Source organism: Cricetulus griseus, chromosome 2 (genome assembly GCF_003668045.3).
Source record: "Cricetulus griseus strain 17A/GY chromosome 2, alternate assembly CriGri-PICRH-1.0, whole genome shotgun sequence".
Lineage (NCBI taxonomy): Eukaryota > Metazoa > Chordata > Mammalia > Rodentia > Cricetidae > Cricetulus > Cricetulus griseus.
In genome coordinates this window covers 40,089,813-40,116,520 of record NC_048595.1, presented here as the reverse complement: position 1 = coordinate 40,116,520, position 26,708 = coordinate 40,089,813, and the positions used below count along the sequence as shown (strand labels likewise).

Here is a 26,708-nt window from a genome sequence, read left to right as displayed (position 1 = left end):
AAAAAAAAAAAAAATCTTATAACACTTAAACTATGTAGTTGTTAACTGACAGTAACAACTTATTTTATAGAAGTACACTATATTTTGGGCAGCTGTGCATTCTTTGTAATAAAGTAGCTTATATCTAAGCTAACTAGATGGGCTTGGTGGCCAATGTCAGTAATCCCACTACTCAAGAGGCAAGAGGATTGCTACAAGTTCCAGGTCTGCCTGGCCTAAAAAAAAAAAAAAAGATGTTTTATTCCTATTCTTTATCTGTTCCTTTTAGTGGCCTTTGTGCATTTCTTTTTCTCCTTTGATGGTTTCCATTGTCTTTTCCTGAGAACAATAAATGTCATTGTATTTTTCATTTAAAATTTTATTTATTCTCTCCATCTTTTCCTCCCCATCTCCCTTCTCTGTGTGTCCCTCTCTGCCTGCCTGAGAGATACAGAGACAGAGAGACAGAGATTATGCATGGCACAGTGCATGTGTGATGATCAAAACACCTTATGGGAATGGGTTCTCTTTCGCCAAGTGAGCTCTGGAATCAAACTCATATGATCAGGATCAGTGCCAAGCTGAAACATTTTACCATCTTGAGAACATACATTTTAGATTACAGATGAAATTATAATCATCTCAAGCTTCTCTTTTCAGAAGAAGCTAAGTAGATAGATTACGACAGTATAGGTTCAGATTTTTGTAAAGATTCTGTTAACATAAACAAAAGGAGGAAAACTGTACATGCTAACCCCCTAAACCAGTGGTTCTCAACCTGTGAGTTGTGACCCCTGGGGTAGAATGACCCTTTTACAGGGGTTGCCTAGGACCATTATAAAATACATATTTATGTTATGATTCATAACAGTAGCAAAATTATAGTTACAAAGTAGCAAATAAAATAATTTTATGGTCGGGGTCACCACAGCATGAACTGTATTAAAGGGTTGCAGCATTAGGAAGGTTGAGAAGCACTGCTCTAAATACTTCCGTATATTTCTGTCCACTTGTTTTCAGGTTTGCTATGTTATAGCAAGATCAGATCTTTATTTAATTTTTCTCTTCTGGTTGTAAGGATCAAAACTAAAGCCTCACACATAGTAGGCAAGCACTCCATTAATGAACTACATCCCCAACCTCAAACTACAGTAGTACATATGCTACATTTTTAAGTTTTATTAGAATATATACATATAATTGTAAACATATTCATAGTCTTTGACTTACAATGGATTTACCTAATAAGTTTTCAACTTTTCCATTGGGTGAATTCAATAGAAACTTTAGTTTGAAGTTTGATCTTTTCTTCTATCTTTACATGGTTAGTCATTCTTTCATTTTGCTGGACAGCAAGCTGAAACTCCCAGTCAGCTATGTGGTTGAGTTTTTATAACTGATGCTGTACAGAGCACTATGTTGCTAAGCTATAATTTATTGTAGATGTATTTTGGCTTGGTATTTACAGTAAGTGTACACACAGGAATATAATCTTACTCTACGTCAAGGAGCATCTATCTGTACAACACATGTACATAGAATTTACCAAATAAAGCACAAATTAGTTTTAGCTAAGGATATATCATATTAGTATATAATATTTATAAAAACAGATAAATTATATAAAAGGAAAGGTGAGGAAAGTACTTGTCTTAGTTTGGGTTACTAGTGTTATGGTGAAACACCATGACCAAAAGCAACTTGGGGAGGAAAGGGTTTATTTGTCTTTCGCTTCCACATCCATAGTCCATCACTGAAGGAAGTTAGGACAGGAACTCAAACAGGGAGGGAAGCTGGAGGCAGGAGCTGATGCAGAAGCCATGGAGGGGTTGCTGCTCACTGGCTTGCTCCTCATGGCTTGCTCAGTCTGCTTTCTTATGGAACCCAGGCCCACCAGCCCAGGGGTGATACTGCCAACGGTGAGCTGGGCCTCCCCATATCAATCATTGATCAAGAAAATGTACCACAGGCTTGCTCACAGCCCATCCTGGTAGTGCCATTTTGCCAATTGAGTTTTCTTCTTCCAGATTAACTCTAACTTGTGTCAAATTGATATAAAACTAGCTAACACAGTACTCATAAGGAAGACATTATTATTATTGTTATTATTTTTACTGTATTTGAGTAAGAGTTAGAATAATTTGCTTTAGGTTGTCTGTTACACATTCCAAAACTATATTTTTTCTACTATGATAAAATAAAAATATCTTCTATTTATCTGCCACACATCCATCTACTTAACCTTTTAACAGAGAATTACAAAGAAACTTAGTTACACACCTTAATGTAACTTAGAAAGCAAAATTGGAAGCCGTCAAAGTGAAAAACTGATTGTGGTGACATTTTGTTTATGATCTAACAAATAAAGCTTGCCTGAAGATCAGAGTGCAAAGAGTCACACTAGTTAGAGATAGAGGCCAGGCAGTAATGGCACACACCTTTAATCCCAGCACTCAGGAGACAAAGCCACCCTGGGCTACACAAAATTGATCCAGTCTAAAAGAGAAACAGCTCACATAAAGGTGACCCCAGCACTTGGAGTGACATGCCTTTAATCCTAGCACTAAGGAGGTGGAGACAGGAAGGGGTATGGTTGGGTGGAGAGAGGAACCTAAGGTAGGAGGAGACAGGAGCTCATGGCAGTCTGAGGCAGCAGGCTGAGACTGCAGTTTGAGGACAGGATTGCCCCTTTGGTCTGAGCATTGGTGGTGGTGAGAACTCTCTAGTGGCTGGCTGCTTTGCTTCTCTGATCTTTCAGCTTTCATCCCCGATAGCTGACTCTGAGTTTTTATTAATACCAATTAGAATTCATGCTACAACTGACATTTCTCAAGATTGTGAGATGCAGTTTCTTTTTTAAATGTGAAATGAAGTCTTTAGTTTTCACTAATTTAGTTTAGAGCCTCTTGGGTTGAAAAAGTTGGAAGGCTTTTTCCTAAAGGCTTTTTCTTTTAGAGGCTTTATTATGCTGAAATGCATTATAACTTTCCCAGAAATGGATCGATTGCCATGAAACTTGTTTTTGCATGCATTTTTCAGATATTTAAAATTCTTTGACAAGTGCTGGAACTGTTCATAAGAAAGAATAAAATTTAAGAAATGGAACATGTTGATGAAATAAAATATCTCTGTAACTCATATTTGTTCCTGCCAGCTGTATGAGTCTTTCATAGTAAGTGGAACTTCTTAAATATGTTATATATTTAATGTATATTTTTATATATTTAGTGAGGTATCCCAGAATATTCAGAAGGATATTGCCAAACAGAACTTTAAAGGAAGCTTCAAAATCAACCAATCATCTCCAGGTACTCCAGAACAAGGCTCAAGAATTTTTAGAGATATCCAGCATCCAAAATATGAAAAAGTTGTAACATTTGGATATGATCACAAGTTATCAAGCATATAAAGAATCAGGAAAGTATTAACCCATAACCACAAGAAAATTCCAATCAATGTATAGGCTTATAGCTATAAATAGACCTATAAATGATAGACTTAGTAGAAATGGTCATCGAATGGTACTGTGTATCTTACATGCTTAAGAAGGAAGAAAAAATGGACCAGGGATATAAGTCTGGTAGGTAGAACAATATTTTGAGTTTGAAACTAGAGGTAGGGGTCAGAAGGAGATGTGTGTCATGAGAGATAGTGTTGTATGAACAAACTGACCTAACATTCTATACCACCTAGTGCTATGGTATAGCACTGTCATATAGGTGGCTTGTCATTGGTCAAAACACTGTTATGTGGTTAGTGAGTCTATATATGTATGTTTGTGTGTGTGTGTGTGTGTGTGTGTGTGTGTGTGAATCCATTTGTGTTATGTACCCATATGTATTTGTGTGTACGATCAGGTTTTTCTTAGATAACTACATTGTACTAGAGTATTTTTATTTTATTTATTTTAAAATTTTAATTGGTATATATTCAATGTTCATAGAACTGTACTTCATAGTTTTTTAGTGAAAATTTTTATTGAAAATAATTTTATAAAAGTATGTACTTTGACCGCATTTGCCCCCTCTCATTCCTTGGCCTTAATCCTCCTTTGCTTTTATCCCTTTAGTAATCTCTCTTCTCCTTGTTTCCCTCTACTTTCATGTCATATATATAGTGTAGCACGTATTCTAATTGTTCTTAACAATAAAAACTCAGAGAGATAGTTATTGGGGTTAAAGCTGAAGATCAGAAAAGCAAATTGGCCAGCCACTAGAGAATTTTTACCTCTACCAATGCTCAGACAGAAGGGGCGATCCTGTCCTCAGATTGGATCTCCATGTACCATGCTCCACCAAACCTCAGACTGCCTCAAACTGCCATGAGCTCCTGTCTCCTCCCGCCTTATATTCCTCGCTCTGCCCAGTCATATCACTTCTGTCTTCACCTCCCTAGTGCTGGGATTAAAAGCATGTCGTCCCAAGTGCTGGTATCAAAGGTGTGAGCACTGTTTCTCTTTTAGACTAATTTACTCTCATGTAGCCCAGGGTGGCCTTGAACTCACAGAGATCCATCTGCCTCTGTCTCCTGAGTGCTGGGATAAAATGTGTGTACCTGGCCTTTATGGCTAACTAGTGTGGTGCTGGTATTAAAAGTGTGTGTCACTACTGCCTGACTTTTATGGATGTGGGAACTGATTTTCAGACAAGCTTTGTTGGATCATAAACAAAACATCACCATGATATAATATTTAGATATTTATATAAAGATGTTCATTTATATGGCTTTATGTATCTAGAAAGAACTCTTGGACCAGCAAATGAGATAAAAAGTATAGCACTCGTCTTACTGTGTGTAATTTATTTCATTTACTGTTATGATCTCTAGTTAGAGCCATTCTCCAGCAAATAACATAGTTTCATTACTTATGATTGACTCAGATTCCATTATATATACGCACATCATCATTATGTATCTATACCACAGTTTGTCTAACCATTCATCAGTTGCCTTTTAGTCCTTCAGATGTATATTCAAGCAGTAGTGTAGCTGGGTTATATGGTAGTTTTAGTTTTTAAAAATAATCTTCACATTGATTTCCATTTTCACTTAAATTCCTACTGGCATTATATGTGTTGTCTCATACATAATATTTCACTGAAAACTGTTATTTCTGTGTGGCAACTTCATAACTCAGGGCCAGAAACCACAGGAATTCTGAGGCATTTCCCAGTGTTGGTTGATCCTGTTTGAGTGTTTTTGTTTAGAAGTTGCACAAGTAGTTGGGTTTGACTCCTCAACATTTCCACTCAGGTGTAATTCATGTGTATTATTTATTTTAGTATCTTCTCATAGGACTTTAGAGACACCCCCCACCACACATACACACACACACACATACATTAGAAGTGCAAGTAGAAACTCATGACACTTTTGAAGACATGTGGTCATAATTACTGTATCTCCACACTCTTATTATAGTTTTCATAGGAAAAGGATCAAGTCATATATTCAAACTCAGTGTCAATATAATACTTAGTGGGAGGAACTGTAGGGTTCTATGTTCCTTATGTGTGGAAGGTTAAAGAATTGGGTTTCGTTTGACATCCCCCTTTTTATGTGTTCACTAGCTTCAGCTGTTTGAGCATGGTGTGGTGTTGTAAATTATGTTCTTTTCTGGAGCAAGGAGCAAGCCTCTATTCAAAATGGATGTTGAGGCAACATAAAATATTTCAATGTGAAACAACTTTTTTCCCCTCTGAGACAGGGTTTCTCCTCTGTGTAACAACCCTGGCTGTTGGGGCTGGCGAGATGGCTCAGAGGTTAAGAGCATTGACTGCTTCCAGAGGTTCTGAGTTCAATTCCCAGCAACCACATGGTGGATCACAACCATCTATAATGAGATCTGGTGCCCTCTTCTGGTGAACAGGAATACATGCCGACAGAACACAGTATACATAATAAATAAATAAATCTTAAAACAAATAAACAAACAAAAAACCTTGGCTGTCTTGGAACTCACTATAGACCAGGCAGACCTCGAACTCACAGAGGTCTGCCTACCTCTGCCTACTGAGTGCTCAGATTAAAGGCGTGCGCCACCATCGCTGAGCTTCGACAACTTCTTTTTTTTTATATTTTATTTTATTTTATTAGTTCAAATTAGGAACAAGCTTGCTTCAGATGTCAATCCCTTCTCCCTCTCCCTCCCCTGACAACTTCTTATATATACAATATATTCAAAATCTAGCAAGTTAATAAAAATCCATGTCTTCTAAAGTTTTGACAACAATGCAATTTCCCCAATGTTAGCAAATTTTATTTTTCTTATCAGCATTTCCTTTTAACCAGTGTATATGTAATTTGTACTCTCTGATTTCATTTGTGTCTGTTTTCTTAGTGTGGAGAAGTACTAACACTTCTTGGGAAGGAAGTACTTTTAGGACAGCTTTGTAATTCTAGATTTGTCCCTTGATATCACTTGACTTGTTACTCTTGTTCCTTTAACTCTAAACATCCTTGGTTAGAATAGTTGAACATTTTTGGCATCCAAGCTTCATGATTGATATCAGGAAGCTTTTAGTCTGTCTCATTACTTGTGATACTTTGTTTGATCATTTGGCCAAGATGATGACTTATTGGCAAATGAGCAATTAATTTGCTAATCTGGGGTGATACTTTGGAATTTTCCAGATAAAAATTCATTTAAGGCTGGGTGTGGTGCATCCCAAGCACTTGAGGGGCAAAGGAAAGTGATCTCTTTGAGTTGGGGGCCAGCCTGGTTTGCATAGTGTGTTCCAGGACAGCCAGGCTATATGATAGAGAGACCCAGTCTCAAATTAACAACAAAATCATTTTAGAAGCCAGAAAGTGGTGATGCTCGGGAGTTTGAGGCCAGTTTGGTCTACAGAACTAGTTTCAGGACAGCCAGAGCTACCCAAAGAAACCCTGCCTTGAAAACAACAACAACATCATTTAAAAAAAGAAACAAAATGGGTCAGATGGTGGTGGTGCACATCTTTAATTCCAGCACTTGGGAGGCAGAGGCAGGTGAATCTCAATAAGTTAGAGGCCAGCCTGGTCTACAAAGTGAATTCTAAGACAGCTAGGACTTTTACACAGGGAAACCCTATCTCAAAACAAAACAAAACAACAACAAAAGCAGAAACACCATGGATTGCATAGATATTTATTAATCCAGTATTTTTTCAGCTATTTTGATTTTTACTTTTTATGTGTGGAGAAAATGTTTTGAAGTATGTAATATATCATGTGTTACAGAAGGGCATTTTAATATAAATATATGTTGAATATATCCTTCCCTTATGCCCCCTCATTTTTCCCTTCTCTGTTCTTTTTGTTCCCCTAGACGATTTCATATCTACTGTATATGCACACAGCATCTTATGTATCTTTATAAAAATCTAGAAACCAAGTATGAGAGAAAACATGATATTTGTCTGAAACTGACTTCATTCGTTTACTGTGGCCATCTCCAGTTGCACACGATACAGCCTTGCTCTTGTTTATGACTGAAAAATTTTCCAGTGTGTATAAATACTGAACTCTATCTACTCCTCTGTTATTGAACACCTCGGCTGGCTCCATTTCTTAGCTCTTGTGAATGGCTGCCACGAATATTGATATGTTGACTTGTAACCCTTCTGATAAATACACTCAGGGGTAGTGTATTTGAGTCATATGACAGATTTTTTTTTTTTGAGAAACCTCTATACTAATTTCCTTATTAACTAGACTAGTGTATATTTCACCAGTATTGTATTAATCAAGGATTCTTCTTTGTTCATACCCTTGTCAGCATTTGTTACGTATTTTCTTGAAGAGTACCGTGTTGATTGGGTTGGAATTTTATTGTGTTTTTAACTTGCATTTATCCGATGGTTAGTAAAATTGAATATTTTTTCATGTGTTCTTTGGCTGTTTTGTTTTCATCTTTTGAGAGTTGCCAGTTCATTTCATTAGGGTATTTATTGATTGTGCTGTTTTATTTCTTGTTTCAATTTTTGAGTTCCTTGTTAATTTTAGATATTAGTCTTTAGACATACACCTGATGTTCTTCCACTTAGCAGGCTAGGTAATCAATCACTCATTTAACTGTGTGCATTCCTATGAAGAAGCTTTTAATTTCATGAGGTCCTGTTTTTCAGACGGCCTTATTTTCTGAACGACTAGAGTTCTGTCCAGAAAACCCGTGGTGGTGCCTATCCTAATATGTTTTTCCTCTAACAGTTTTAGAATTTCATTTCTTACATTAAGAATTTTGATCTACTTGGGGGTTGATATTTTTGTACAGGATGAGAGATAGGGATCTCGTTTCATTCTACATTTGGATGTCAAGTTTTTCTAGCATCACTTTTTGTAGAGGTTCTTTTCTCCAATGAATATTTTTGGCCTTTGTAAAACAAACAAACGAACAAACAAACAAACAAACAAAAGCCAGGTGGTTACAGCTATGTGGGTTTATATCTTGAGTCTTCTAGTCTAATCCATTGAGTTGTGTATCTAGTTTTATGCTGGCATCATGCTGGTTTTATAACTATGGATCTGTAGTATATCTTGGAATCAGATATAGTGATACCTACAGCAGCATTCTTTTTGTTCAGGGATTGGTTTGACCACCATGGGTGCTTTGTATTTTCATAAGTATTTAAATTTTTTTTTCTGTTTCTGTGAAAAATAGTATTGGGATTTTGATAAGGACTGAATTGAATCTGAAACTTGCTTTTGATAGTACAGCCATTTTCAGGATATTAACTCCTCTAACCCATGAGGTCTTTCCAATCTTATATTTTCCTCAATTTCTTTTTTCAGTGCTTTATAGTTTTTATTATAGAAACTTTTTACTTTCTGGGTTAATTTTATTCTCGGGTCTTTATTATATTTATTTTGAGGAAGCTGTGAATGGGATTTTTGCCCCTGATTTTTTTCAGAATGTTTGTTACTGATATGCATATAAACATGCAATATGGACACACACACGGACATGCACAGATACAGTCAATTCATTCTAGTTAATAGTCCAAATTGTCATCATAAGGAATAGGTTGTGAATTTATGAGTCATCTTTGATCACAGAATAGTTACCAAGTTTCATTTGATTTTTAATGAATTTAGGTAACCAGTAATAGATAAATTATTGTCTACAATTGATGTCTATTTTCATCAATGACTAAGAGAGGCAGTGCTGTGAGATGAAAGTGTTCTGGCTTTGGAATTCTTAATTTCCATTCTGTGATCTTGAGTACATTGTTTAACCTCCTTGATGGTCATTTTAAATTGTCAATTTGATATGATCTAGAATCACCTGGGAAGGCATTGATTAGATAGGTTGGTCTGTGGGGCATTGTCTTAATTGGTATCAGAAGATCTGGCTTGAAAATATTAATGTGCTGGACTGTATAAAAGTAAAGAAAACTAGCTGAGTAAGTACTAAACATGCAATAGCACTCATTCTCTCTGCTCTTGACTGTGGATGGGATGTGAGCAGTTGTATTGTCCCAGTTACTTTTTTTTTTGTCAGCTTGGCATAAGTTAGAGTCAAATGGGAAGAGGAACCTTAAATGAGAAAATGTCTCCATCATATCTCCTTAGACAAATCTGTGGGGGCATATTCTTGACTGGTAGTTGATAGAGGAGGACCCAGCCTACTGTTGGTAGTGCTACTCTTGGACAGTCTTGGTTTCTATAATACAAAAGGCTGAGTAAGCCATGGGGGAACAAACCAGTAAGCAGCATTTCTCCATGGCCTCTGCTTTAGTTCCTGTCTCCAGGTTCCTTCCTTGCTTGTGTTCCTGACTTCCCTTCATACCATAAACTGTTTCCTCCTCTAAGTTGCGTTTGGTCATGATGTCTTTATCTCAGCAATAGAAATAAACTGTGGCATGTCTTAAGCATCCTGTGAACTTTCCTGAAGTGATGGACTGTAACTTAGAATTGTGATTTAAAATAAATTCTTTCCCTCTAAGTTACTTTTGTCTAAGTATTTTTATCATACCAAAAGAAATGAACCAGGACAGTATCATTGAAACATTTATTTCTCGTTAATAAAATGGGCATAATAGCTACTTCAAACTATTGGTAAGAGGATTGAATGAAACATAAGTTATTTGGCTCATATTGATTTACTGACTTTATGTGTAAGAATTTTAATGGGCATATGTTTAGTTTTGTGATTCTTGAGGAGCAAAGGCTGACGTAAATTGCTTGGCTCCTAATAAATAGTGCACTCGTTAGTTCCTAATGTCTAAGTTTTATGTTGATGGTAACAGATTCGTTTTGATATTCTTATTAGCTTCATTTTCATGATTTGAGAATTGTGTTACATGAGTGTTCAGTATTGTGTTTGGATAGTTAAATTCTGTCATTTTGTTTCTGGGTCTTAGGGGAAAATGAAAAGGAACCACCTCCAGCAGGTGTTTCTTTGTCTGCTTTGGAAAGCTATCCTTGGCTTGTTTGTGTGTGTGTGTGTGTGTGTGTGTGTGTGTGTGTGTGTGTGTGTGTGTGTGTGTGTGTTAGTAAGAATTTTCAAATTCTTATATATAAACTACTCAGAAGTATGAGCCATTTAATGTCTTGACTTCATTTAGATTGTATGCAGCTTAACTTATATTTTATGCCATTTACATTTAAGTCTGACCTCATTTCTAAAATCCTAAACATTCATATTTACTTGGTTTTCAGGCATGTACCGGCATTGAAAACATCGATGAAGCTATTACATTGCTTGAACAAAATAACTGGGACTTGGTGGTAAGTACTTCATTCTTTGACCTGTGTTCGAACTTTATGGATTCCTGAATGGCCTTAACCTTTATGTATATTTTATATATATCTATTGCAAGTTGTTTTTATAATTATATCACTAAACTTTTACATTGAAAGTAGGTTTCTTTTATAGTAATATAATCTATATTCACTTACTGTTACATGAACATTTTTCTTACTAAGTATGGCTGCTCTATTTTTAAATGTTTGCATAGTGTATTATGTTGTTATAGTAGTATAATAGTTTTACTACTCTGGTGGGCATTTAAGATTGTTGCAGTAGTTTGCAATATTGTAAACATTACTGTAGAGGACATTCATACATATTGTGTATTGTATATTTACACAGTATTTTTTTTTGTTTGTTTTGTTTTTCAAGACAGGGTTTCTCTGTGGCTTTGGAGACTTTCCTGGTGCTCGCTCTTGTAGACCAGGCTGGTCTCAAACTCACATAGATCCACCTACCTCTGCCTCCCGAGTGCTGGGATTAAAGGTGTGCACCACCACTGCCCAGCCATAGTATTGTTTTCTAGAAGAAATAATATATTCAATTTATAACTGAATTTCTGGTATATTTTCTCATTTCTTGTGTTCCTACATCATTCACCTATATATATTTTGTGTGTGTGTGTTAAATGAAACTTAAGTATATAAAATAGCACATGACTAGTTCAAACTTTCATGGAACTTTTAATATGTTGTGCTCCATTTTCTGTGTTTATTTTGTGTCTGAATTATGGCTGTCATTGTTCTGCATTTCATGAATCTTACAGAATATTTTGCATAATTTAAGTTTTTAACTTAGAATGTCACTGTTTTAAATTTCATGTATGTATCTATGTCATTGGCCCCTATAAGTTCATAGGGAGTGGCACTATTAGGAGGTGTGGCTTTGTTTGAGTAGATATTGCCTTGTTGGAAGAAGTGTTTCACTGTGGAGGTGGCCTTTGAGGTCTCATTATATACTCAAGCCATGCCCATTGTCTCAGAATAGTTCTTGTTGTCTTCTGATTAAGATATAGCCAGCACCATATCTGCCTGCATGTTGCTGTGCTCCCCTTTATGATGACAATGGACTGAACCTCTGAACTGTAAGCTACCACCTCAATTAAATGTTTTCCTTTATGAGAATTGCCATGGTCATGGTGTCTCTTCACAGCAATAGAAACCCCAAGACATTACCATTCTAAAAGGAAGGAATCAGTGCACAGTGAAAAAAATATTAGAACAAAGCAAAACTGAAACCCAGAGAGACAGACTCCAAATCCTGTATCTTCATGTCTGTTGTCAAAAGGTATAGGCAGCTCTGTCCTTGTAACTTTGCAGACTGTAATATACTTCTATGTCTAGGCTTGGATCCACTTCCTGTGTGCAGCTGTCCTTGGTAGATGTCTCATATCTCTGGCCTATGCAACATATTGGGAGTCTCATTGCAACCCAGGCTTCACTTGCATAGCTTTATGCAGTGGCATCTCAGGGCTTCCAGATAGGGACCCCCCTATTATTCCTTGCCTAGCCTCAGTAGCTCTTTGATACTATGGTGGAAGATTTCATAACTCATTTAGTCATGCAGTCTTGCCATGTGGACGACACTACCAATTTCAGCTACTAGCTTGGATTGGACCCTCACTCTCTTGAACTACGTTAGTAGCAGCTTTTTAATGCAATGATTTCCAGGAGCCTTATACCCTCTTCACAGGTCGGAAATTTAGCTAGGTAGGTCTTGCCCTGAGGGCACCTTTCTCTTCATTCCAGTGCAGGACTGGCTTAAAGGAGAGCTTTAAGAATCAAAGCCATTCTGTCATTATCCTGTTAATTTGTTGTTAATATAGTAATGAATGGATCCATTAACAAGGACAGAGCCTTTATGCCCCAGTCACCTTTCAAAGGTCCCACTTTGCAAATAAAAATTTTTTGGGGGGTTTGTTTTTCAAGGCAGGGTTTCTCTGTGTAGCTTTAGAGACTGTCCTAGAACTCTGTCTACCAGGCTGGCTTCAAACTCACAGAGCTCCGATTGCCTCTGCCTCCCGAGTCCTGGGATTAAAGGCATGCACCATTACCACCCAGCTGCAAATATAATTAACGCATGACTTGGTGCTTAATTCCCCCCAAACCCCACAAAGTCTCATTTTGTAGCTCTGGCTGACCTGAAACTGGCTATGTAGACTTCTAGGCTGGCCTGAAACTCACAAGATCAACTTGCCTTTTCTTCCCGAGTGCTGGGATTCAAGGTGTGCACCACTGTGCCCAGCTGCTTAATTTTCTATCACAGGAAATTTAGGGGATACATTCATGCTATAGTCCTAACTGTAGGCAGACTTTTCCTGTCCTGAAGTTGCTCAAAGAAACACACTGGAGGCTTTATATTAATTATAAATGCTCAGCCAATAGCTGAGGCTCATTTTAAGCTAGTCCTTACATTTTAAGTTAACTCATATTCCTTATTTACTCTCCATCATGTGGAGGCACTTTTATTATCATGACACGTCATCTCCTGCTACCTCTGCATCTGGCTGGTGACTCCAGATTCTGCCCATCCTCCTCCCAGCCTTCTCCTAGCCTGGCTCCCCTGCCTATCCTTATCCTGTTCAGCTATTGGCCAGTCAGCTTCTTTATTAAACCAATCACAGTGACAAATTTTTACAGTGTACAAAAGGATTACTCCACAGCACCTAATCTTGGGAATTGTCCTGAAAAATTGGTGAGGCACATTGTGTCTTAGCCTTGTTCATAATTCAGGAATGAGAATAGCTTTCTTATAAGGTAATTTTCCTAAATGTTTTACTATTTTGTTGATTTAGTCACAAGTATTCTCTGAAAACACATCCTAATCCCAAGAATTCTAGTCATTGGTCACTTTTTCTGATACTGAAAATTATTTTGAGTATATAATTATTACTCACAAAGAAGTGCTTCTAAGCCCAGTGTTTTCAGTACTCTGCAGTTGACAATATTTATTTTCAAGTGATTAAAGGTTATATACGTTAAAATTCTGAAAATAGAATAACATGAACATTACTGTTCTGGGAGTTTGTCTTTCCTTATGTTTTAATTTGATGTGTACCATACAGTTCCTCCTGCTGTCTACCTCAGATTATTATCATTTCCCACATGTAGTTAAGATAGGGTAGATATCATTGCAGTGGAGGTTATTTTTTAGATGATAAATCTCAGTTTCCATTTATATCCACAAAGGTAAGTAAATGAGGAAGAATGATTGACAGTGAGTTAGAATTTGATAATCCAGAAGTAAAATAAAATGTAAGTGGCACTAACCTAGTCATATTGTATTTTAAGTATTCCATGTTTGTTATAAATTATTTTTTTGCTATAGTTTTTGCCTGTGTTGGCCTATACTCTTATTTTGTAGAAGAAAAACTATTCATAATGTGTGTATATATCTTAAACTACATATTCCAACTTGAGACAAAAATGAGCCAGTTGGTATCTACATTTCTAATTCATCTTGGAATTTCTAGTTACCAAAGAAAATTTTGTACTAATAGAAGTTTAAATTAAGTCATGTACAGTGAGCATTGAAGACCAAAGAGTTATCACACATATAACCTGTACCATTTTAAGTTTCTTTCAGGTGTTTTGAGACATTTTCTTTTGATTACTTTTCACTTTTGAGGAAATAGTTTTTAATACTTACCTTAAAATTAGGTACAACAGTCTCTTTCACTACCCTGCTGAGGATGTGGTTGAAGAGGTTCTCAAATGTGAACTACTTTTCTCCTTAAAAAAATGCTATGAACACTTGGAGTTTTATGAATGGTTTAGCAAGTGACATAATGAGTATTATCTGTCCTTAGAAAGCAGCCGAGCATTTGGTACTGGTGGTAATCAGTGGCCTTCAGACACTTTCTGTATTTGTACATCTGCTTGCTCTGATAAAGAAGTTGCTATGAAGGAATATCTCATCATACCAATTTCTCTTCCTTGGCCTGGCCATCTTTGTTTCTATTAAGGGTCCATTATTTTCATCAGTATTTAAATTCTTAGGTTTGAACTGTAAAGCAATTCTACCCTCTACTATTTCTCCTTTTCTTGAGGACTGCTAGACCTGTGAAATCATTTATCTACATTATTCTATTTCATCCTCACAGCAGCTCTGAAAAAGTAGGTAGGTAGTATCAGTTCATATTTATATATAGAAATTGATGCTCAGCAAAGTTGACCAAATTGTCTAAGGTGACTTATCTGTTAAATAAAAGTGACTGATTTTTTTTTTTTTTTTTTTTTTTTTTTTTTTTTTTTTTTTGGTCACAGACCAGTCAGTCCGTATGGAATTTTCATAGCTTAAAATAATAGTGTCAAGATTATTTTTAAAATGATAATCAGAATCTCCCCATATTCATACTTGTTATACTGTTCATCTCTGAACTTCTTCCTGCCATTCTGCTAACTTGATGTGGGCAAGTTGAAGAGGTTTGCTGTGTGTGTTTTCTTGCTTTGGTTCTCTGAGTCTATTGGCAAGAAAAAAAAATTTTTTTAAATAGTTTTGTCTTTGGCATATGATAGTTGCTTGATTTTCTTATTACCAATCTTCTGTTCCCTTTCCATCATCATATTTTAATGTCTTTGCTGTTATGTTACTATGTTAACGTTTTTCTTTTCTGGTAAACAAGCTTGAGGAAAGAGGGAGGGTAACTCAGGATAGAACAGGTTTTAGTGTCGTCATATCTTACCAAATTTATATGGTTCATACATGTGTGGCATTTATTGAGAAATAACTTCTCACAAATCCTTCTATTGTATTTTTTGTAAGGACTTCCTGTTTTCCTATTTTTGGTTGTACCAATCTGCCATAAGAATAGTCCATTATACAATATCTGAAAGTTCTTATTAGTTCTTCTGGAGAAAGTTGTAGGTAACAAAAGATAACTAGTATTTAAACAGAAGATTATATAGTATTACTATGAAATACTAGTATTTAAATAAATATGAAGCAATTTATTTCTTTTCAAAGGAATATCCAAATTGTTTCAGTTTGTTAAACTCATGTTAGCTCATGTGACAAATTGAAAGTTAAGCCTAATTATGCACTGGATGTTGAATTACTTTCCCTTTAAACAAAATTTTGAAATTATTTTATTATATGAACTAAGCATCTCTTCTTTAAAAAAATGTTATTAGACAAAAAAAAAAAAAAACCAACAAAACTTCATGCCAGGCATTGGTGGCACACGCCTTTAATCCCAGCACTCGGTAGGCAGAGGCAGGCGGATCTCTGTGAGTTCGAGGCCAGCCTGGTCTCCAGAGCGAGTGCCAGGATAGGCTCCAAAGCCACAGAGAAACCCTGTCTCGAAAAACAAAAAAAAAAAAACAAAAAAAAAAAGTTATTAGATAAATGTTCAGAGGCTTAAAGACCTAAAGAAGTTGTTCTAATGACTTACCAGGAAATTATGTTAATTAATTGTTAAATGAGCTCAGAATGTATGACAAATACAGTCAGCCCTTGCATGCCCATAATTCTCCATCTGTGAATTAAATGAGCTTCAGTTTGAACATGTTTGTGAACAAAACTTATGTTTGTACTGAATGTATAAACATTTTTTCTCTAATCATTCTTTTCCCCCTAAACAAGACAGTAAATGAAGTATTTGCATGACATTTTTATGTAGAATATATGTACTTAGCTATTACAAGTAATCTAGACAACACTGAAGGTATATGGGAGTGTTGTAGTTTGAATGTAATTTGACCCCATAATCTCATGGAAGTAGCACTGTTTGGAGGTGTGGCTTTGTTGGAGTGGGTGTAGCCTCATTGGAGGAAGTGTGTCACTGTTGACGCGGGGCTGTGAGGATTCTTGTGCTCAGGACACCTTACAGTGTCTCAGTAACTCATTGGCCTGCAAGATGCAGCACTCACAGTTCTAGCACCACATCCGCCTGCACACAGCCATGTTCCCTGTCATGATGATAATGGACTGAAACTCTGAAACTGTACTCGAGCCACCCAGTTTAAATGTTTTCTTTCTAAGAGTTGCCATGTTCATGGTGTCTCTTCGCAGCAATGAAAACCCTAACTAACACAGGGAGCATGTAAGTGGGTTGTGTGTAGAAAGTATGCCATGTTATTCTTCTGTTTGGTTTTTCAAGACAGGGTTTCTCTGTGTAGCTTTGGAGCCTGTCCTGAAACTAGCTCTTGTAGACCAGGCTGGTTTGTCTCAAACTCACAGAGATCCACCTGCCTCTGCCTCCCAAGTGCTGGGATTAGAGGTGTGCACCACCACCACCCGGCCTGCTATGTTATTTATATAAGGGACTTCCGCTAGGGATGCTTGTCCTCCTGGAACTAAATCCCCACATACCAAAGGGAGAGTTACATTTACTGTTTTTGTTTTATTTATATTTAGCACTACTTATCTAAGCTATATTTTAGAACACAATTAAACTGCTTCAGTGAAGTAGTAGGGATTCAGTTCAGTGCCAGGAAACTAAAGGCATTATGTTAATTCTTAAAGAACTAATAAGTGGTATATATTGCTTTGTGACCTAAGTATCTAAAAGAAAACAAATATTTGAATTGTTTATAAAATTGTTCATATCCGTCAAATGCTGTGTGTGTGATACTTTTTAAAGCTTGATTTTAAAAGTAGGCTTATTTTTTTTCAGATTGTCCTATGATAGTTAATTTATTTCTATTACTGGAAGTGGTTCAAATAAAATACTTGTGCAGCAAAGCCAGTGGTTTAGCAACACCTGTAAATGTGTTGGCTTGACAGTTCTTTCTGTTGGTTCCAAAGATCAACTGATATAAATCAGTGTGTGCTTGGAAAAGAAAATAATATATGGCAGTTTAAATTCCTGCATAATTTTTTTGGTGTGTTTATTGCCACCAATTTTTCCGTTTGTTTTTTGAGACAGGGTTTCTCTGTGTAGTCTTGGCTGTCCTGGAACTCACATTATAGACCAGGCTGTCCTCAAACTCACAGAGGTCTGTCATGCTCCCCCACAGCCCAATAAAGGTGTGAAGTCTGCATTCCTTTCTGTGTACCTAAGCAGTGTTTCTCTTACTCTCTAAGATACTACTATTGCTTAAGTCACAATGTGGATTACTGAATCTACTTAATCTGTTTTTTCTGTTGCCTTAGGTAAATCTCACTGTTGACAGAGTAATCTTTCTAAAAAGCCAGTCTTTTCATTGAGAGTATAAAAATGGTAAAGGAAGTACTTTAAATGATGTAGTTTCTATCTTTTTCCGCATTTTTTAAATGCTTTGTGTCTATGTTACTCACCAGTCACATTGCAAAATTGAATTGCAACTGTAATCTGTCATAACTGCATGTCCCATTACTACTTGCCATAGTTTGGATACCCATCCTCCAGAGACATGTTCAAGGCTTAGTGACAATCCTGGGACTATTGGGAAGTGGTAGAACCCATATATCACCAAAATCCTTATTGGGAAATGTGAACAATATCTCCCTTCCCTTCTTAGGTCCTAATGACAAACCAAAGTGTGATTCTATCAGTTCATCCCCAGGAGCCGGTGGGCTTACTGGGCTTACTTATAGAGTGTAGGTGAGGACAAGAACATGGGTGATTCCAAAGTAACCAGACTGGAAATCTTCACCCAGCATGGTTGATGACCTCCCCATAGTCACACAGAGCCCTCTTCCCTTGGACTTCCTCAGCCTATATATTCTGACCCTGTCCACAGGGCTCCAAGGCCCTAAGGCCAACAAATTAATGAGAGGAGTGGCTGGATACTCAGTTGAAGGCCAGTGATCTTCTCTGCTTCCATCCTAGGAGGGAATGTCAGTCTTCTACAGGTCTGCTTGTGATGTAACTTCCCAAGTAAGCTTCATCAGCTCATGAAGATGGCACAACCTGAAAGCAGGGTGCCACAGTCTTAGTAGCTGAGAAGCTGTTTGCAGTTGGTAACTGCTGGGAGAGGAAAAGCCAGTTTTCTCCAGTGGGCATATAAACACTGGGTGTAGAAACGACACTCTAGGGCAGAGACCCCATGCTCAGGAGTACTCCAGGTGTGGTCCTGCCCCCTCCACCCATTATGTTTGGGCCTTTTTGGTTTTTTAAGTTTTGTTTTTTTCTTGAGAGAGAAAGAACAAAAGTAAAGTTGGGTGGGCAGGGAGGTAGAGAGTGTCTAGAAGGAGTTGAGGGGGAAGAAGAATATGAACACAATATTTTATAAACTAAACAACAATATATTTAAAACAAAATACAGAGGGGTGCCTAGTGGGAGGTAGTTAGGTCACTGGGAACATGTCCCTGAGCATGATATGTAGAACTACCATCTCTATTTTCCTTACTTTCTGGTGACCATGAATGAGGTGAGCAGCCTTTTAGGACTACAAAGAAGAAATCTTCCAAGACCTTCCCTGGATGAGTGTGTGCCTGCATACTTCTGTTACAGAACCACACTCAAACCTTGCTTGCTGTTTTCATGTCTTTTGCTATAATGCCATGGAACCAGCTTATTATGTTTGTTTTATTTATTCTCAGTATTGAGTTGGCAGTTAAGGGACAGGATTTCTAGTTTTGGCAAAGCTGTTTATTTGCTGTGCCCTTTCAGGCAAGCCACAGTATCTTTCTGGGCCTTCATGGTCTCGTCCATTTAATAAAAATACTATTTTTTTTTTTTTACTCCTATTCCTGTTTTGCAAAAAATCTGATTTTGTGATTTCACATATAAGGTGTTTGAAAAGATAGGTGACACATTGGTAGTGATATAACAGGGTTTCACTTTGACAAAATAGTACTTGGTTTCCATCTTTGATTTGTTACACAGAACTCCTAAAATCCTCGAAGTTTCCTCAGTTGGGCAGGTAGGAGGTGATTCTTAGCTAGTCTTAGATAGCTTTAGGATTGACTTTGGCACAGCATTGGAGGTATTTTTCATTTTGGACTTGGAGTGAGCAGTGCCTAATGGTTGGTGGAGTGCTTGGTGGAGGAATATTAGTTATGGAGGGCAAGAAAGAAAAAGTGGTTGGGTTTCACATCTTCCTCAGGGGTGAGCCCTCCATGACCTTAGGACCTCCAGGCAAAGTTTTGATCCTCAGTAATTCTGCTACTTCCCAGTAACAGTGGTGTGGGACCAAGCCATTAACATGTGAGAACATCCAGTATGCAAACTATGGCACCATTCTTCACTTTGTAACCTTGCAAAAGATTCCTTTCTAGCTACTGATAATGCTTTTCACTAGCAAAAGCAGTTTGGCTCCTGAGCTTTAGACAACTGAAATGCTGGCTCTTAGTTAGACAGTTGGCAGCTCAATGACAGGATGCACTTGAGCTGCCCAGAATTAGACAGACCAAGTGGAATAGGAAAAATGAGAAGGCATGTGGGTAGTTTCTTGGTTTATTGATGTTTCCTTTCAGCAGCACAGACTGCTCTGGAAGAGAAATGTGCCTTTCTTTCGGAAGGGGTGTGCCGATGAACGCCTTTAATCCTGAGAGGCAGTCTGGCAGGTGTGCCTGCTTTCCCTTGTGGACCGTGTGGAGGAAGGCAGCAGATGGGTGTTAGCAGTGTTGAGGTTAAGCACCAATGCTTAGTTAGGGCTCAAATCAACTTAGAGTTAACAGCCAGCACATTTGTTAGTAATTCGTAGTCGATGAATTTGTGAGAGCAAAACAGCAAGATCTCGTTGAACAAATGAAGAATAATGCTCTCTCCTCTTGTATGTTCTGTCTAACCAAACATGAGCCATTTTTGTGGTCTGGTTTCATTATGTACTTTGATTTCAGGATATAGTCTGTTAGAGTAACACTCTTCCCTTTAACCTGCACCCACTGTTTACAGTACATGAAATTTTACAAAAGTGGTTGTCAGTGTAATCTTTCTTATTATCTTAGTTTGCTCTGTGTTGCTGTGATAAACACCATGACCAAAAGCAACTTGGGGAGGAAATGTGTATTTGGCACATCCCAGTTGCAGTCTGTTGTTGAGGGAAGCCAAGGCAGGAACTGGAGCAGAGATGATAGAGGAATGCTGCTTGCTGGCTTGCTTAGCTTGCTTTCTTAAATAGCCCAAGATATCCTGCCCAGGGGTGGCACTATCCACAATGGACTGGAGCCTCTCTCACATCAATTATTAAAGAAAATGCACCAAAGGCTTGTCCACAGGTCGGGCTCAATAGAGGTTTTCACTTCTTAGATGACCTTAGCTTGTGTCAAGTTGACAAAAAACAAAAACAAAAACAAAAAACCAAAAACCAACCAACCAAACAAACAAAAACCCCCAAATAGACAAAACAACAACAACAACAAAACCCAAACCTATCCAGCATACCCATATTTACCAGAAGAGTATGAGTTCCAGGTATCCTACATATTCTTGCTATAGATGTCAGTCATTTTATTTTTCCCATTCTTTTAAGTTATAGGATCATTTTGTTGGGGTTTTAATTTATACTTCTCATGTTAATAATGGGCATTTAGTGATTTTTTTCTAAGTGCCTTGACTTTTTTGTTATTTCTATTTTTGTTTTTCTTCTATTCAATTTAGGTGTTTCCCTTTTGATTCACAAGAGTTCTTTATATTTTCTGAATAAGAGCTCTTTTTTTTTGTATGACACAAAAGATCTTCCATTTTGTGTTCTGCTTTTTTGTTCTTTTAATGAAAATCTTCAGTGAACAAGAATGACTAATCTTATAAGTTCAGTAACTTTTCCTCTGTTGATTTTGATTTTTGGATTGTGTAATGAATGAAATCTCTGTTTACCCTATGCACATGGACATTTTTTAGAAGCCTTATTGCTTTGCCTTTTATATTTAGAGCTGTAATTCATTGGGATTGTTTAAAATTTTTTATTTTATGTGTATGGGTGTTTTACCTGCATGTGTGGTGCATTATGTGTATGACTGGTGCCAGCAGAGATCAGAAGAGGGTATCAGATTCCCTGGCACTGGACTTACTTCTGGGCTACCATGTGGGTTCTGGGAACTGAACCCAGGTCCTCTGGAAGTTCTCTTACCTGCTGAACCATCTCTTCAACCTCAGAGGTTGATTTGAGTGTGGTATGGGATAGGCTGAAGCTTCTTGTTCTTGTCTTTCTCTTTATAGTGTATCAATTTGATTTGCTTTCTCTTAATGAAAAGACCATTATTTTACTTATTTTCTGCTGTGATATTTTTGTTATAAATCAAGATTCCTTATATGTGTGAGTTTATTTTTGAACTATATTCTTTTTTTTTTTTTTTTATTTCCTGAGGCAGAGTTTCTCTGTTTAACACTCCTGGCTGTCCTGCAACTCATTTTGTAGACCAGACTGACTCTGAACTCACTAAGATCCACCTGCCTCTGCCTCTGGAGTGCTGGGATTAAAGGCGTGTGCCACCAACACCTGGCTGTCTATTCTTTATTGGTTTGAATATCATTGCTTCAATACAGTCCTGTTTTAGTTACTGTAGATTTAGAAATACCCTTGATAACCTTAGAGGACCTTGGCATTATCATTTTTAAGGTATTCTTTGCTCTTTTTGCATATTTATTTATACTTACTATTAGGTTATTAGTTTCCAAAGAAAATATAGTAGGATTATAATCAGCATTGTTTCTAGAAAGGTTTAACTGAGGAGTGAAGACCCATTGACGATGTGGGTGGCATCATGCCATGGATTGAGGCCCATGATTGAATAAACAGGTATAAAGGAAGCCAGCTGAACAACAGTCATTTCCCTCTGCTTCCTGCCTTAGAGGTACAATGTGACAAGCTGTCTAACTTTCCTGCTGCCATTCCTTCTCTGTCATGGAGGGATATGTCCCCAATTTGTGAGCCAAAATAAACCTTTCCTTTGAAGCTTCAGTTGCTTTTATAAAGTATTTCTTCTCAGTAATAAGAAAAATAATACAGTTTCTAAAATCAAACTGTCTGTAGTCTTATTTCTCTATAATGGCCGTCTTTTGCCTTCAAACATTTTGATTTCAGACTACAAATACTATTATTAATTCCATTTACCAATGGGGAAACTGAAGCAGAGAGGAATTAAGTAACTCTTAAAATCACATAGCTAGTAAGTGGTGGAGCTGGAATACAATGAATTTCTGGCTCCCATATTAAAGCAGGGATTTATGAAGTGTCTATGCACTTAGACATTAAGTAACTTTGGAAGTCACAAAGAGCTTATGGAAAAATATCTATGCTATGATGTAGTAAAAGATGTTTTTTTATGGGCACCTAATATGTGTGTTAGAAAAGTATACTTTTCTTTAACACTGACTGCATCAAAATCACTTGAACTTGTACAAATGACTTCTGGGCTCCATTCCAAGTAACCTCATTGGTATCAGAACTTGATACAGGAAACACATCTGGGTTTCTAGATTAGTGTGGAGCAGACGGTATGTACCTCTTCATTATTACAACAAAATAGATAATTTAAAAACTGCTTAATTGAAAGTGAATAATTATCATTGCTAACTTTCGTAAGTACTTCACCTTTTAAAATGTTACAATTCTTAATCAAGTTAACCTGAACAAACTTCCATGTTCCCTGTAACATTATTCACATTAGACAGGATATTAAACAACCTAAACCAGACACAGAAAGACAAGCATGACTTACATGTGAAATCTTAAAAAAAGCTGAACTACTAGCAACAGTTTAGAATGGTGGTTGCCAATAATTACTTATTGCACATGAGAATGGATATGTTGACCAAAAAGCATAAACTTTCAGCTATACCATGAGTACATTCTAGAGAGCCAACGCACACCATGTAGTGTTTCAGACAATAATGTTGCCTGTATTTTTTACTTCTTCAAATTGTTCTAAGATCACAGATCACAAGTGTCTTCTTCCCCTCTACTATGCACATGCATGAGTGTGCAACACACATGTGGTAACTAATTATAGTAATGATGTATTAATTCAATTGTGATAATCATTATTATATATGTATATGTCATCACATGTACAGCTTGAATATGTAATTTTTGTTAGTTATACCAGGATTTGAAGATTTGACTTTTAGAATATGGGTGTTTAGCATTCAAAATACTACACTGTTGTGAAACAGCTTTCTAGAAACTTTTTATCTTCCCAAACTAGAACTATATACCTGTTAGTCAACAATTCTTCCCTTTCCTTCCCAAAATTTTCAGTAACTACCATTCTGTTTGTCTATGAATTCTACTATTTTTGTTAGATACCTTATGTAAGTTGAGTTGTATATACATACAGTATTTGTTTGTGTCTATGTATGACTGGCTTATTTGACTTGGTATAATGTTTTCACAGTCTGTGTATTGTAACAGGACAGAAATTTCTTCTTTTTAAAAGGCAAATAGTATTTTACTTACTGTATTGGCGTACTACATTGCATTGTTCCATTCATCTACTGATGAACGTTTTGGTTACTTTGCCTTTTGCTGCTGTGAATAGTGGGACTGAACACAGACGGGTATGAATTTATCTCTTTGAGATTATTATTATTATTATTATTATTATTATTATTATTATTATTATTATTATTTGCTATCTATCTGTGGTAGAATTGCTGTCTATCCTCCAGATACTTTAAAGTGGATGACTTACTGCTATGGCAAAGTATTATGGCACTTTTGAGAAGGGAGAGGGTTTACTTGACTCAACATTTATGCTGGCAGCTGTGTGGAGAGATCAAGGGTGTAGGCCAAGAGTGGGAGCTGGAGATCTATTTAGAAACTGTGGAAATGCAAATCCAGAGGGACTGTGATGGTGGTTTGGACCAGAGTGAGTAGAGGGTTACTTGGTTACTCAGATTTTAAAATTTGGAGTTAAGGAATTCTTTACAGATTCAGCATCAATTTTAAATATGCAGTATGTGAGAAAGAAACAAATTGAGAAGGGTGCGCCCCCCCCCCCCCCGACTTTAGAAACAGAATTATTAGCACTGCTTAGCATTTGTCATGATTGAGAGGTCTGGACCAGGAACAGCTACCCAGCATATAAGCCTGAGATCCTTCCTAGTCTTCTTTAACTTTCATCTCTAATACTGAATCAAATACATGCTCTTTTCTTTCTCTCTCTTTCTGTCCCCTCCCTCCCTCCCTCTTCTGGAACTAGCTCTTGTAGACCAGGCTGGTCTTGACCTCACAGAGATCCACCTGCCTCTGCCTCCTGAGTGCTGGGACTAAAGGTGTGTGCCACCATTGCCCTGGAACGTGTGTGTTTGAAAAATTGTCTTCTCATGTTCAGACTAAATAAAAATTTGTTGTTTTGTTATTTTGAGACAGAGACTTACTGTGTAGTGTAAGCTTGCCTAAAACTCGGCAATCTTATTGTCTCAGCCCCCTGAATGCTGGGGTTACAGGCATGAGCTGCATACCCAAGTTATGCAAACTCTTAATGCCTTTATGCCTTATAATCTAATTCATACCAGTCTTTCACTACTACTTGACTCAAGCCTTTGCTAAAGTCTCACAAAACTTGTTATCTGAATAGTCTAAAATGCTTATACTTTTGCACTTGAAAAACATAAATTTCAGGTGTGGTGGCACACACTTTTTCAAAAAATAAATTTTTATTTAAATTAAAAAGAATCTTATTTTACATACCAATTCCAGTTCTCTCTTCCTCCCACCCATGGGAGGGACCTCACCCTCCCATGTCCCCCACCAACCGCCCCATCCCAACCCCCATCCACTCTCCAGGGAGGGTGAGACCTCCCATGAGGGATCATCAAAGTCGGTGGTGGTATACACTTCTAATACTAGCACTTGGGAGGCAGAGGCAGGGAGGCAGGGAGCCAGAAAGGCAGAGGCAGAATCTCTGTGAGTTTAAGGTCAGCCTGGTCTTCAGAGTGAGTTCCAAGACAGCCAAGGCTACAGAGACCCTGTCTCAAAAATCTAAAAACAAAAATCAAATCAAACCAAACCAAACCAAGAAAATCAATCCTTTCATGATGCTCTTACCTTTGTCTCTTCCCACAGAAGCCATTTTTTAGGGGTGGTTCTGGTACCACTCTTCTTCCCAATGACATTGAGATTACTTACACTGTTTTGTCTTAATTATTACATCCTTTATGTTCCTCTACTAAGACCTCAATAAAAGGAAGAAAAAATTGTCAGCTTTGAGGTAATACAGAAGAATACTTGAAGGAAGTCTAGAGAAAGATACCATATTAAAATTTTTGAAAAATAAGGGCTGGAGAGATAGCTCTCTCAGCTTGCTTTTACAAAGGACCCAGGTTCAGTTCCCACCACCCACAGGTAGCTCATAACTGCCTGTAACTCCAGCTCCAGGGAGTCTGGCACCTCTGTTTTCCCTAGGCACCTGCAATCATATGCACATACCCACCCACTCACATACACATGGATATAACAATTAAAATAATAAAAGATCTTTAAAATTTGTATAAATTTAAATGTAATTGGTTGTTAGCAATAACCTGTTATAGTTATGAAATTTAAAATTACTCAAGAAAAATGGTTTTTCATTCTAGAAAGGATAAAATGTTATTAGTTTTTTTTGGACACATTGGCACATTTAAAACTTATTTAATTTAACTTATGTGCATGTGTGTGTGTGCTTGCATTTCTGTATGTGCACTACATGTGTCCAGTACCTTCTGAGGCCAGATGAAGCTATTGGAGTTCCTGGAACTGGAGTTACACAGGGTTGTGAGCCACCCAGTGTAGGTGTTGGAAACTGAACCTGGGTCCTTTGCAAGACCATCATGAACTCTTAACCACTGAGCTATCTTCAGCTCCTACATTAGTTTGTAATTATAGTCTCATATTCTGTTTAGACCTCTCCATTTTATTGTGGTCATTTACATCTGCTCTTATTTCTTTAACTTGCCAGTATGTAAGTAGCGAAATTTTCATCTCAGTTTCTTTATTATACCTCACTAGACTAACAGTATAAATGAGGTAGAAACTAGAAATTACCTATTTCATAACTATTGAGAGAGAGACTTCTTTAGAAGCACTCACTGATATAAATGATAATGCTATTATGGGTATAAGATTGTAATAAGAGTACCTTTCTACTTAGGGAACACTCCATGAGAATAATAGGATTCTGCCTTGTTCACAACTCTTACATTAG

At 37.1% G+C, this 26,708-nt stretch overlaps 1 protein-coding gene across 1 annotated transcript in view; it reads left to right on the top strand.

Annotated features, from left to right (window-relative positions):
- Positions 1-26,708, top strand: part of Faf1 (Fas associated factor 1) — a 305,459-nt gene that overhangs the window by 32,953 nt on the left and 245,798 nt on the right. The window contains exon 2 of the mRNA XM_027402460.1: positions 10,621-10,689. Coding sequence (XP_027258261.1) covers positions 10,621-10,689 — 69 coding nt within the window. The remainder of the gene's footprint in view (positions 1-10,620; positions 10,690-26,708) is intronic.